Source organism: Carettochelys insculpta, chromosome 17 (genome assembly GCF_033958435.1).
Source record: "Carettochelys insculpta isolate YL-2023 chromosome 17, ASM3395843v1, whole genome shotgun sequence".
Lineage (NCBI taxonomy): Eukaryota > Metazoa > Chordata > Testudines > Carettochelyidae > Carettochelys > Carettochelys insculpta.
In genome coordinates, this window is record NC_134153.1 from 4396786 (window position 1) to 4408866 (window position 12081).

The 12081-nt window shown below is 53.8% G+C and overlaps 1 protein-coding gene across 2 annotated transcripts in view; it reads right to left on the bottom strand.

The window, feature by feature from the left end:
* HELZ2 (helicase with zinc finger 2) overlaps window positions 1–12081 on the bottom strand; it is a 57956-nt gene that overhangs the window by 23781 nt on the left and 22094 nt on the right. For both annotated transcript variants that reach the window (XR_012647889.1, XM_075011820.1), the window contains exons 6-11: window positions 6147–7285; window positions 5830–6013; window positions 4918–5025; window positions 3186–3709; window positions 2115–2747; window positions 320–1103 (exon numbers count right to left, since the gene is read on the bottom strand). Coding sequence is in view for 1 of the 2 variants with exons in the window: in XM_075011820.1 (XP_074867921.1) it covers window positions 320–1103; window positions 2115–2747; window positions 3186–3709; window positions 4918–5025; window positions 5830–6013; window positions 6147–7153 (3240 nt within the window). In the remaining variant the exon portion in view is untranslated. The remainder of the gene's footprint in view (window positions 1–319; window positions 1104–2114; window positions 2748–3185; window positions 3710–4917; window positions 5026–5829; window positions 6014–6146; window positions 7286–12081) is intronic.

Consider the following 12081-nt stretch of genomic DNA (forward strand, 5'->3'; position numbering starts at 1 on the left):
CAAGGGCAGGAGAATTCTGGATTGCCAGCTGAGCTGACGAATTCAGCCAATTCGCTGTACTATAGACTCTCTGCCCTCCCTACAGCTGTCCCACCCCACAGGCCCCCCTGCTCCACCCTTCCCTTATAGCCCCGGGGCAAAACACACAGGATGAAGAGGAATTCATGCTTCCAGCACCCAGGGTTTGTGAACAACGGTGGGGGGGGGGGTTGCAGCAAACCATCCAAGCCCAGGGTTTGGCATTTACAGGCAATAAAGCCTCCCATGCAGCTGTTGTGCAGAAGGATGTTTAGGCAACTCACCGGCTCACCCTGCCTACCTGCATGCCATGGGAGACCACACAGATCCTCCTGAGGTCACGGGCTCCCCATTCATCCGGCCACTTTTGGTGCATCTCCTGCACTTTCTCGACCACCTGCACGATCTCGGAGACGTTGTAACAGGATATCATGGCCATATCCCGCTCAGTGGAGCCCAGCACGTGGCAAAACATGAGCGGGTGGAGCTCAGGGTGGGGAGGGATGTTGCCGCTGGCATGGATGGCATTGCCTTTGCTGATGTAGAAGTTCTTGGAGACAAACTCGATGATGCCCGCAGTGGAGCGGTAGTTCTCATTGAAGATGATCCTGCTTTTCAGAGCCACGTCATGTTTCTCCTTCTGGTAGTACTGGAAGAGACGGTTCAGCAGGGTGTAGTCGGCTGACTGTTCACCTCCCAGGCAGAACAGCTTCGGGGTCACTTGCATATGGTCCCCAGCTAGGACGATTCGGGTCTCGAAAGTCGCATACGACAGCGGGATAAGCGCTTCGCATTCCAGCATCTGAGCCGCCTCATCTATCAAGATGTGGGTGAAATATCCAGGGGGAACCCTCAGGCTCTTGGAAAGCATGGATGTGGTGATGATAACACGATGCCTGCCGAGCTCCTCAAGAGTGGGTTGCCGGAAGGCAGTCTGATCCGGGGTAAGGCAGCAATATAGCCGCGTGATGGGGTCAGTCGTGCTGATGGAACGGTCTGTGTTTTTGATACTCAGTGGGACGGCCCAGGGGTGCCCTTGGGTGACATACTCATGGAAGTACTCACGGATGTAGATGTCAGCCGCACTGGAAGTGAGAGAGAACAGGAGAGGGATGCTGGTAAACCACCTGCCAGCTCTGACCAAGACCACACGCATGAGTTAAGAGCTGACAAACCAATAGCTAGAAAGTGAACCAGCACACTCATATGTTAGCTTTGTGCAAAATTCCTATACGAATTAATGCATGTTCAGACTCTGAAAGGCTTGAATGTATGCACCAACTCACATCTCCTTGGCAAAGTCTGAATTCCACACCATACGGAAATAAGTACATTTCAGTTTATAACTCTGCAGATGTTTGCTCTGAATCTATGAACCCAGACAAGAAAATCATCCCCCACTGCCCATCCAGGAGGGCTCTCAAAAATGAAGTGGGCCATCACCACTGTTCCCTCTAATTTATTCCAAGTGTGGAATAAATTTTGTGATGTGCACCTCCAGTAGAAACACAGGCTGCTGATTGTAGGCCCTCTGTGAATCAGCTGTGCAGCACTTGACTCTCCCCTGGGCAGCCGCCCAAGCGCTCAGCTTACAGGAAGCACTGGTCTCCACCCACCCCTTCTTCCTGCCCCTGTCTACCCTCCCATTTCTACTGAGACTGGGATAATGCTTTTCTCTAAGAAATAATGTTGTCATTTAAATAAGGGTCCAAATGTCTCAACTATTTGAAAAATTCTTCACATCAAAAGACAAATGTAGTCTCCTTACGGAAACTCTCATGTCCCTTCATCCCTATCATGGGTGAATCTGGCACAGCTGGGGCGTGTCTACACTAGGAACTAACTTTGAAGTTGGGCACTACATTGATGTAACCAGCAAAGAGTCTACACACATTTCCCTTACTTCGAAGGAGCCCAACTTCAAAATCCTTACTCCATTCTTCAGAGTGTGTAGATACTCAGTTTCGAAGTTGTGATGTAAGCAATTTCAAAGTTATTTCTGTAGTGTAGACACAACCCTGAGCACCCAGTTTTCCATCTACGACCGCTCGGCAGCCTCCCTTGAAGAACAGCTGGGAGGAAGCTTAGGAAGTTACCTGTTGGTGTGGGTGCAGATCAGCACTCGCATGTTGGGCTGCTTGATGATTTCCCTGGTGGCCATGGCCAAGGTGAAGGTCTTTCCTGTACCGAATGGCCCATAGATAAGAAGAGGAGGGACCTGTCTGGGGCTGGTGGCCTGGCCGGTGATGAAGGAGATGGCTTGCTTCTGCTTCTTATTTCCGCTCAGCAGGTGCGCAGGGGAGTGAGGGATGGAACAGGCTGCAACATCAGGCAGGATCAGCCGCTCATCCAGCAGCTGGTCCACGGCATAATGCCACAGCCGAAACTGCAGCCGGTCGATCTGGAACTGGATCTGCACCTGGCGGGAGGTGCCCTGCTGGAAGCCGAGCTCAACGCAGCATCGCTTGGGGATGAGGAGCCAGATGCTCTTCTCCGTCATGGCCTTGCTCTCCACCTTGACCTCATATACTCGGTTGTCTGTGGGGGGGTCCGGTGCCAGGAATGCCGTGCTCACAGACCGGCTCAGGAGGTACCCCTCATTGGTGTCTAGTGTTAGCATGTAAGGGATTGGTACTTCAGCAAAGAGCTCACCTGGAAGGGCAAACTTCATCCCCATGGAAAGGGTCTGCAGCATTGGGGTCAGGGAGATGGTGACCTGCAGGTTGAGCCTGAAACACAGAAAGCACCACACTGACTGCGCACGTCAATTCATCAGCAATATTGCAGGAGGGATGCAATCTTTCTCCCTCGTAGCCATTCAGAAAGCTGCTAGGATGCTACAGTAATACACACAACAAATAGGCAACAGTTGTGGAGAGGGCAGGCTCCCGATCCCAGACCCTTGCCCTGTTTACACTCAGCCTAGCAGAACATAGCCCTTTCATTCTTCTTTTACCTGTTCCAGTGCCCCACTTCTCTATGACAATCTGGCCTTTAGCTCTCCCGTGGGTCCATTCCTGTGCAAGGGGGCGTGTTGACTAGATTTGAAGTAGCCCCACAAATGCAGGGGCAGAATTCGCAGTGGCACTGGGACCACAGCAGGCAGGCCCCTGACTTGGATGTGCCCTTCACCCATCCAGACCTGCCACTACTGCCAGGACACTCACTTGTCAATCAGGGACTGCTCGGCTTCCTCTTCTCGGAGCAGGAAGTCATGCATCCTCTCCCTGTAGTTGAGGTGGGTGACGGGCGTGCTCCTGGTGCTGCCACGCTGGAGCATGAGGGACAGCGCTGGTGCTTTGTACTTGGCTAGCAGGTCTACCTCATGACTGGTCATCTCCACACTGGGAACGATCACCCGGTTGCCACTATGCCAGCGCTCAAAGTTCACAAAGCAGCTGCCCTTCATCCCTGCCGGGACGTGCTGGGGGAGCTCCCGCCTGCCAATCTTAGCCTGGATTTTCCGCACCAGGACAGGGCGGCTATCAAAGTCAAAGACCACCCACTGCTCGTAGACGCCGAACGTGCAGCACTCCATGCAGACCTCCACCAGCCATGAGAGCGACGGGGATGGCAGAACCTTCAACCGCTCCCCCCGGATGTAGGTGAGATCCCGCGGGAAACCATCCCCTGCAAGGAAGAAGGTGGCTCCGGGGTCTCTCTTCAGTAATGCCACGTGCCTCAGCGGCATCTGCCAGTCAGAAGGGAAGAGGAAGAAGTGGTGGAGAATTCCCCTGCGGGAGAACCGCCAGCTGGCCACCCTCCCCAAACAGCCCAACAGAAACAAGCAGGGAGTGAGATTTTGTCTTTTCCCAGCTGTCCTATGGAATTCCATCGCAGGGAGAGAATTCCAGGTTGGAACCTACCAAATGGTCCCAGAATCCTAGAGACCCAGTGTTTCTTAGACTATGTTTCGTACAAGACTGGTATTCCATGAACAACTCACAGGTGTGCTGCGAGCATCTGACACTTTCTTGATATCATACACTTATGGTCTATATTTTTGAGGGAGGAATAGCTCAGTGATTTGAGCATGGGCCTGCTAAACCTAGGGTTGTGAGCTCAATCCTTGAGGAGGCCATTTATAGGTCTGGAGCAAATAGATTTAAAAAAAAAAAGAAAAATCTGTCAGGGGTGGTACATGGTCCTGCCAAGAGGACAGGGGACTGGACTCAATTGACCTCCCAAGGTCCCTTCCAGCTCCATGAAATGTGTGTATCTCCTGTTATTAAAACCAGATACAATGTTACTTCCTCATTGCTATGATACCTGATTAAATTACTTCATTTTTTTTTTTTTAAGAAAATGTTCATAGGCATTGCACATAACAAATATCATTGTTTGATGTTTCATGGTCTCAGAAAGTTTAAGAAACTCTGCTACAGAAAGGTTTCCATTCCCTCGTCCTTTTTATAAGGGTGTACAGTAATGCCTGTGGACTGCTGTGTGGTTTCCTCTCTATTAAATGCTAACGGGTCAATCTGCAAAGGGAGCAGAGGTGGAATGTCAGAAGACAAAATCTCTCCTTAGCCCCACTGGCTCCCAACAAAACCTGCACAGGCTTAAGAACATTTCCATTTGCCCTGAGAGCCACAGCGGGCAGTAAAAGGGCTTGGCCAGCACAGCCAGGCCCTCAGCACGTCCCCAGCCCTGGTTGCAAAGCCTGGCTCCAAGACAGCCCAGGTCACAACTGCAGCAGCTGTGGGCAGAGCTCTCTCCCACCCTCTCAGTGAGCTCAGATCCTCACCCGCCTGCCCCATGCCCTAACCGGACAGAGGCTCTCCTGAGGCGCCGCTCAGGTGGCAAAGCAGGCAAGTCTCTAATGGTGAGGAAGACGCCCTACGCAGGGACACACCCACACCAACACTCTGGACTTGCTTTACACAGAATCCAACATACCTGAGAGTGAACTTTGAATTTCCATCTGTACCGCATCTTCCTGTCCTCTGAATGCACCCGCATGGGCTGCTCGCAGGTAACCCGGACACCCTCCACCTCCTCAGAAAGCTAAGGGAGAGGAGTCAGGAAGAGCCAGGTGTTTCACCCTGTCATCACATGCAACCGCGAGACAGGGGAGCATGACCGAGGACCCAGGCTATTCAACTCTATACACCGCCACCTTCTTCCCTTCCTGTCTCCCTCTCCCCCATCCGCCTGGCTCCCCCCAGCTATGTCAGCAGCAGCAGGGTGGTTGATAGGGCAGGGCAAGGGATTCAGGCCCAAATCCTTCTCCAACTTAGCCAACGAGGGCTTGGAAAGGTGGATGGACAAAGAGTGGAGCAGGACAGCTTGCTGTGCAGCGTGGGGCAGGCTGGGGAAGGGAGAGCACACACACAAGATTAAGAGTCGGGTACAGTTTTAAGAGCTAACTGACACATCACCATTTATCCCCTTGGTTTGCTCTCTGCCTCTCTCACTGCCTGCAACGAAAACAGACTCAGCTAATCAATTTCACATTCATTTCTAGCCCACTTCACTCCCAGGCATCAGGCGGTGGGGTGCACACAGGGCAAGGGAGGGTTTATTTAGGGTCGGGCCTCAGCGGGGATTGGCCCACATTGCTGAGGTAGGTGGAGGGATATTGGGAGGCACTTTTCCAAGACCCTCCAAAAACAGCCCCCTCCAAAAGCACAGCCAGCACTCCCGGGGTATCAGGCCCTCCAGCAGGTAGCCGGTTAGTGCAGTTGTGGGGATTTCACGTGCGTTAACACTGCCTCCATGTTTTCACAAGGCCCTTTATTGGGATTCGACGTGGAGCAAACTGCCAATCAGCTGGATCAGCCCGGGTCCCCCCAGCCGCTGGCAACGTACCACAAACACCTCGTTGCGGCTCTCCTGGTACTCAGCAACGAGCCGATCCTGGTAGGAAAGGAGCCCCTCTCTCTTGGCTGATTTCTTGCTCCTCTGGGCAGCCTTTGCTCGCTGGATCCACTCCTGCAGCTCCTCCATGGAATGGGCCTTCGTGCACCGGTCGCCATAATCACAGATCTCTCCCCTGCAGGGAACAAATGCCACATGCAAAACCAAGCACGCAGGACTGAGCAGCCTGAAACTGCATGGGAATGATGCGTGTCCCCCGAGCCCCCCGCAGGCTGCTCATCACCGGCTGCACAAGCCTGCCCTTGTACCTGCTGCACAGTGTGAATGCTGTCAGCCCATAGGGAGGGGTGCGGTAAGTCCACTGGACCATAGTGTCAGTTGAGACCATCTGCATGTGTTCCACCATGGAGCAGTGGTTCTCGAAGCTCTCCTGGGAGCTGAAGGTCACCAGGCAGACTCGGCAGTAGAACTGGACTTGGGGCTGGGCTGGCTGTGCGGCGTTCTCACTGCTCGTCACCGAAGCTAGCAGCAGGTCTGAGCGCACCAGGCCGCGCTTCTGCTCAGCCTCCCAGACCGCCATCTCCACCTCACTGTGCGCGTAGTTGCACCGCTGTGCCCCATGCTTGCACAGGCTGCCTCTGGAGACAAACATACAGTAGCGGAGCTGTGACATGAACTGAGGCCGCGGTCTGATGGCAACGTACTGCTTCTTCCTCTGTCCATCAGCAACCACATGGACCAGGAGAGGTTCCCAAGCTCTGTGCTCCTCGCAGAGGCTCGCCAGTCCCCTGGAGCAGATTTTCTGGGGACTTTGGTAAAAGCACGACTTGCAGATCTCCTGGAACTGGCCCCCAAACTCATTCCGGATTTCCCCTGCGGCGCTGGGCGCCTCCTGGCTCGGGAGGCCATTCGTGCTGCCTGCCACCTGCGCCTGGAGCACCAGGGCTTTCAGCACCCGCCGCTCCAGCTCGTGCTCCTTCTCAAAGTTCCACACCAGCGCCTCCTCCTTGCTGGTGGCAAAGGTGCACTGATTCCGGTGCCTGTTGCAACCTGCGCCCGGGGAGTAGTACCTGCAGACCTCATAACGCGCTGGTTTTGGGAAGCCTGGCCTTCTGCCCACCTTCTTCCATAGCTGGCTCCCCTTGCTTCGGCACCGGGCCAGGAGGATCTCGTGCATGCAGCGATGGTCAACCTCTCTCCTCCCATAGGTGCTTTCGTTCTCCCTCACGCTGCACTTGGAGCACACCAGGCACAGCTCCAGCTGCTTCTGCAGGCCATCCAGCGGCACTGGCAGGAGTCCGTTTGCGGCCGGCATTTCCCCACAGAGGGACAAGTAAACACAACTGCAAATCTCTACAAGTGGATCAGAGGCTCGGGGAGGCCCCCAGGAGCGGGCAGGGTCCTAGCTCGGCGTGTCCGTCCTGGCCATTGACGAACGTATAAAAACCTAGAGAGAAACAAGCAACATGTGAGGTATATGGATTATCAGCCTCCCTCTTGGCTGGGTGCACCCTGAGGCGCTGGGATGGGTTGCTGAATGTCTCAGTTTCCTGAAGTGAACAAGGAAAAATGCCACAGGAAAACCAAGCCAAACACCCGCTCAGTGCTTGGTCAGATTTTAGTGAAACTACACGCCTTGATGTTTGCATATTAACTCCACCTGACTGCTGTCCCCCTGCAATGGTACAGGGGGTCATCCTGCCAGACACATACCTCAGGGGCCACATCTACACAGCAGTGTTATTTTGGAATAAGCTATTCCAGAGGGGCTTATTTCGAATGAACGCTGTTACATACAAAAGACATATTGAAATAGCACTCGGCTCTTTCGAAATAGAGTGTCCACACACAATAGAGCTATTTTGGATTAGAGCCCTGGACGCACTATAGCTCATTTTGAAATAGCTCCTACTCCCTGTTTCAGAACAGGCACTCTTCCTTGTAGAATGAAGTTTACCAAATTCGAAATAAGTCATCCACTATTTTGAATTTCTTTTTTTTCCCTTATGTAAACGCTGACCAAGTTATTTTGCAAGAGCGGCCGTTATTCCAAAATCACTCTGCTGCGTAGACACACTCAGGCAGACTTACACAACAGACAAAAGGGACCTTCCAGTCCTAGTATTTTATGACCCTTCACTCAGTGACTCCTGCCTCCAGCCCCTCAGTGAAGCTGTTCCATGTGGCACCCTCCCTGTGAGACCCAGACATTCGAGTCACGGCTCCAGCCCTTGCCGCTGGACGGTCACGTGGGACTCTCCCCAAACCTCAGGCCTCCACACACGTTGCCACCTCTGCCTCCTGGGTGACCCCTCCTTCCTGGTGCACTTTCCCTTTCTCTTCTCCGTTTTTTCATATTTTTAGTTGACTCTCCGCCCCCCTTTAGTCTCTGCCCACTGCCCCTCCCCCCCCCCACACATGCTGGAAGCCTGCCTGAGGCTGGGGCAGAGCAATGTGAGCGGAGCAGCTCACCCTTGTGGTGCTGCAAGCTGCAAAACCCAGGCTTCCCCTCCCTGCAGCCTGGGGAAGCCTGGGCTTTGCAGCTTGCAACACCACAGGGGTGAGCTGCTCCCGCAGTCTGTAGCAGTAGAGATCTCACAGGAGGCAACCGCACCAAGCTTGGGATGGACGTGGGAATGAGGCGGCGCAAGGGTCCTGAAGCTGTCCTCACCCACAGTGGCCCTCTTCTGTCTGCAACGCCTGTAATCAGCCTGCCCCTCACCCCCCCACCGTTTAGGAAATGCTGCCCCAAAGGAACATGGCATCCCACTGCACCCTTCACAGCTGCACCTTCGTTCTACCCGCACCAGGGGCCTTCTGCGCTTCGCTGCAGCCTACCTGCTCTCAGGCTTCGCTCCATCTCAGCGCCAAGTGCTCACAGGTTTCCCCTCCATGCCAGCAGCCTCAGAATCTTGCTGCCTTTTTGTCCCATCAATGCTCCCCCACCCCCGCCCGAACTCCTGCTTCGGTTGCGCCTACCAAAGGCGAGCTTGACTCTCCCAGCAGTGATTCTCAGCTGCTGCACCCAACAGCTCAACACCAAGGTGACAGACACACTCATGAAACCATCCCCCAGCCCCCCGGAATCCAGGGCTGGGAAGGTGACTAGCGGCTCAATGCACAGCCCCATGGGTAACGGGCTGGAAGCCTTCTGCGGGCTATTTCCTGGGCAACCAGTGACTGGGAGCATCCCATAAACGACAGCTCATGTCTCAGGAGAAAGATGGAAAATGATGGTGGTTGCAGAGCTGCCAGCATGATGGGGCCTTGCTCCCAACAGGGAAGCCCACCCCCAGCCTACTTGACCACAAGACAAAGCTCCTGTGGTAGACAGTGTGTGCAGGGCCAGGGATGTGCCAGCCCTCTTAAATAAATCCAGAACATCACCTTGCTTCAACATCAAGTGGTGGAATCTCCAGAGACAGGAGGCTCAGTATTTACACCAGGGCAGAAGCTACTGTAAAGAATGAAACTGAGCACAGCAGCTTGCTTTCATTTGACAGAGAAATGCCTCATTGCAAAGCTTTTTCACAAACAAAGATCCTTTCACCCAGTTCTGGGGCGGAGCACAGCTGCTGTTTAACACGGCACAGAAGAACCATAGCCCACATCTAACTGAAACTACAGGGGGGATTCGGGCCCCCCTGCCCCAATTACAGATGTTGAAAGTGCCTCAGGATTTTTAGCGACCATACATGACCAAGTCCTTTGTCGTCTTCCTACCCAAACGCCCCTACTATGCTGGCCTCAGTTCAGTGCTCACTCAGAAGTCAGGCTGTGACCTACCGAAACCTCAGATACCACGCCACGATTTTCCTACCATGCCCTGACCAGGCCTGATCACAGGATCACTTGCTGAAACAAAAAGTAGTCATTAAAGCCAGCACGAAGTCAGCACATCAGAACTTCTCCATTCCGACTCAGCAGCCATCTACGCTGTACGTAGAAGTAAATCACCCTGACTAATCTGTGCGTGTTTGTTACAAAATCTTTGCAGGCAACACATGCAATTAGATGATCACATCTCAGACCGGAAGGCTGAGCTGAGAAGCTGTGTGCTTTTATTTAGCACGAGTGGCACCCTCTCTCTTACTGTAGAGGTTCTATTCAGGGATGGGGAACCCCCAGCCTGAGGTCTGGATCCAGCCCATGGCTTGCCTGGATGCAGACCCCAAGGCTCAGGGCTCCCCTGCCCAGCATTCAACTTGTGATGGGGTTGAGGGTGGGGAGCCCTGAGCCCCACAGGCCACATCAGGCAAGTGGCCTCTCAAGCCTGCAAGCTGTTAAATGGAATCAATTCCTATTTGCCAATGAGACCACCCAATAACTTATACAACTGTGCAGCACCAAGAGCAGCTTGGCTTTACTTTGTGGGGAAGCTGCTAGGTACTGCAGCAAAATGGATGCAGATGTTTTCCACGCAGGTGGAGGGTGGGTTGCAAGGAGCACAGGGGAACACTCAAAGGGCCATTTCCCAGACCAGTCCGATTGGAAGAAGGATGCACTTGGGGTGGGGGCAGCAGACTGGGACTTGGAAATCCATCCCTGCTCTGCCCAGCCTCCCAAGGGTGAGCGATTTCACTGCTCTGCATCTCACCGCCCATCAGTGCAATGGGAACAACAAGATTGATTTTCCCACCCTTTGCCCATCTAGGTGCAGAATGCTCCCAATTCACCAAACAGCAGCAAGAACACGAGTTTTATGCAGCTAACCCGTGCAGGTAACAGAGAGGGGAGGGCTGCAGGGGGCTCCCTGAACTGTCACAGGAATCAGGCAGCTGCCAGAAACTACTCCCACCTCAGGGGGTTCTCTGCTCTCTTCCCCACACCTCCACGTGGCCCAAACTCCTCCCTTGCATCCCCACCCTCTCCCCAGCAGGCAGTGTGGGGTTCCAATAATAGGGTTCCATAAAATCAAGCACAGTCTACACTACATACTCTCTGCAGCTAGGCCTGTCTCCCCACAGGCGTATGTACATCACTTAGCACAAAGAGCATTCAGTGGGGATGCTACTGCGATAGAAATAACTCATAATAACTCCACTCCTCAGCCTCTTAGTATGGTGGTCCATTCACTGATCACCCCTCACACCATCCCTGCCAGGAATACAGGTGCAATCCTCCTCACCTGTGCTACTGGGACACCAACGCAGACCCGTTTGGGATCAGAGCGGAGATGGTAGCCTGGCATTCCTGGAACCTCAGCTGGGTGAAATCCCAGTTAGACGCTGCTTTCCTCCCCAGCAGTCACAACCACAGTGGGATAAAAGCAGTAGACAGGCTGACCTCCACAGACCTCTCAGACATTGGCCCTACAGTATTAGAGTAGTTGCTTAGTCTGCCAGCAGCAACAGCTAGCTCCTAGCCCTGTATGCCTCCTGGGCTCCCCAAGGCCAGAACAAGTAACAGCGCTGGGAGTGTAACCAAAGCTCCCCTCCAAGCACAACAAGGAGAAATTCCTCAGGGGCACAGTATGGGAAAGGCCAAGGAGAGATTAGCAGCACACCCATGCTTTGGGGCAGGGCCGTCATTTACTGTGCGCGTCCCGGGACTGGCCCAAGGGGACTATGACCTGGTAGCCAGGTGCTTTCTGTACACGAGAGTTAAACAGTACAGGGACGGTGTGAACTGGAGGTTTCAGAGTTAGATTATGAAGCAAGTAGGGAAAACTATGAGCCTCTTGCTCGACCCCGTGCACACTGCCAGCCTCCGGCCATCCCTGCAGTAACTCCTATGTGAAGCATATCAGAACTTTTAGAAAAACCTGCCCTCTGGCCAGGGCTGCAGAACACCATTTAAAGTATAGGCGAGTGTGTGTGTGTGTCTGTGAAAGACAGAGAGAGAGAGAGAGAGAAGACCTGCCCCTTGCAGAAATGGGAGAAGGAGGAGTCCACGCTGCTCTCACCCCTCAGCAGCTCCTGTCCCGCTTCGTCCTGCCCCAGCACCACCAGTGGCGAGCCCACAGCCCAGTTGCTCTCTCAGCTCTGCAACCCTTGCAATTGTCATTTAAAAATGCCAGCAATGGAGCATCCCCCACAACCCAGCACTGTGGATGGAGAACACAGGGTGGCTGCACGACTGGACCAAGTGAGAGGATGGGAGTCATACCGTGAGCACAGAGCTCCATGGCCAGGATAGGCGTGGAATGGACTGAAGGAGAAATGGAACTGTATGACCCAGCCAACTGGAGGCGAGCTGATGTATGAGCAGCTGCACAACATCAAGTTCTCCAGCTACCAGAGA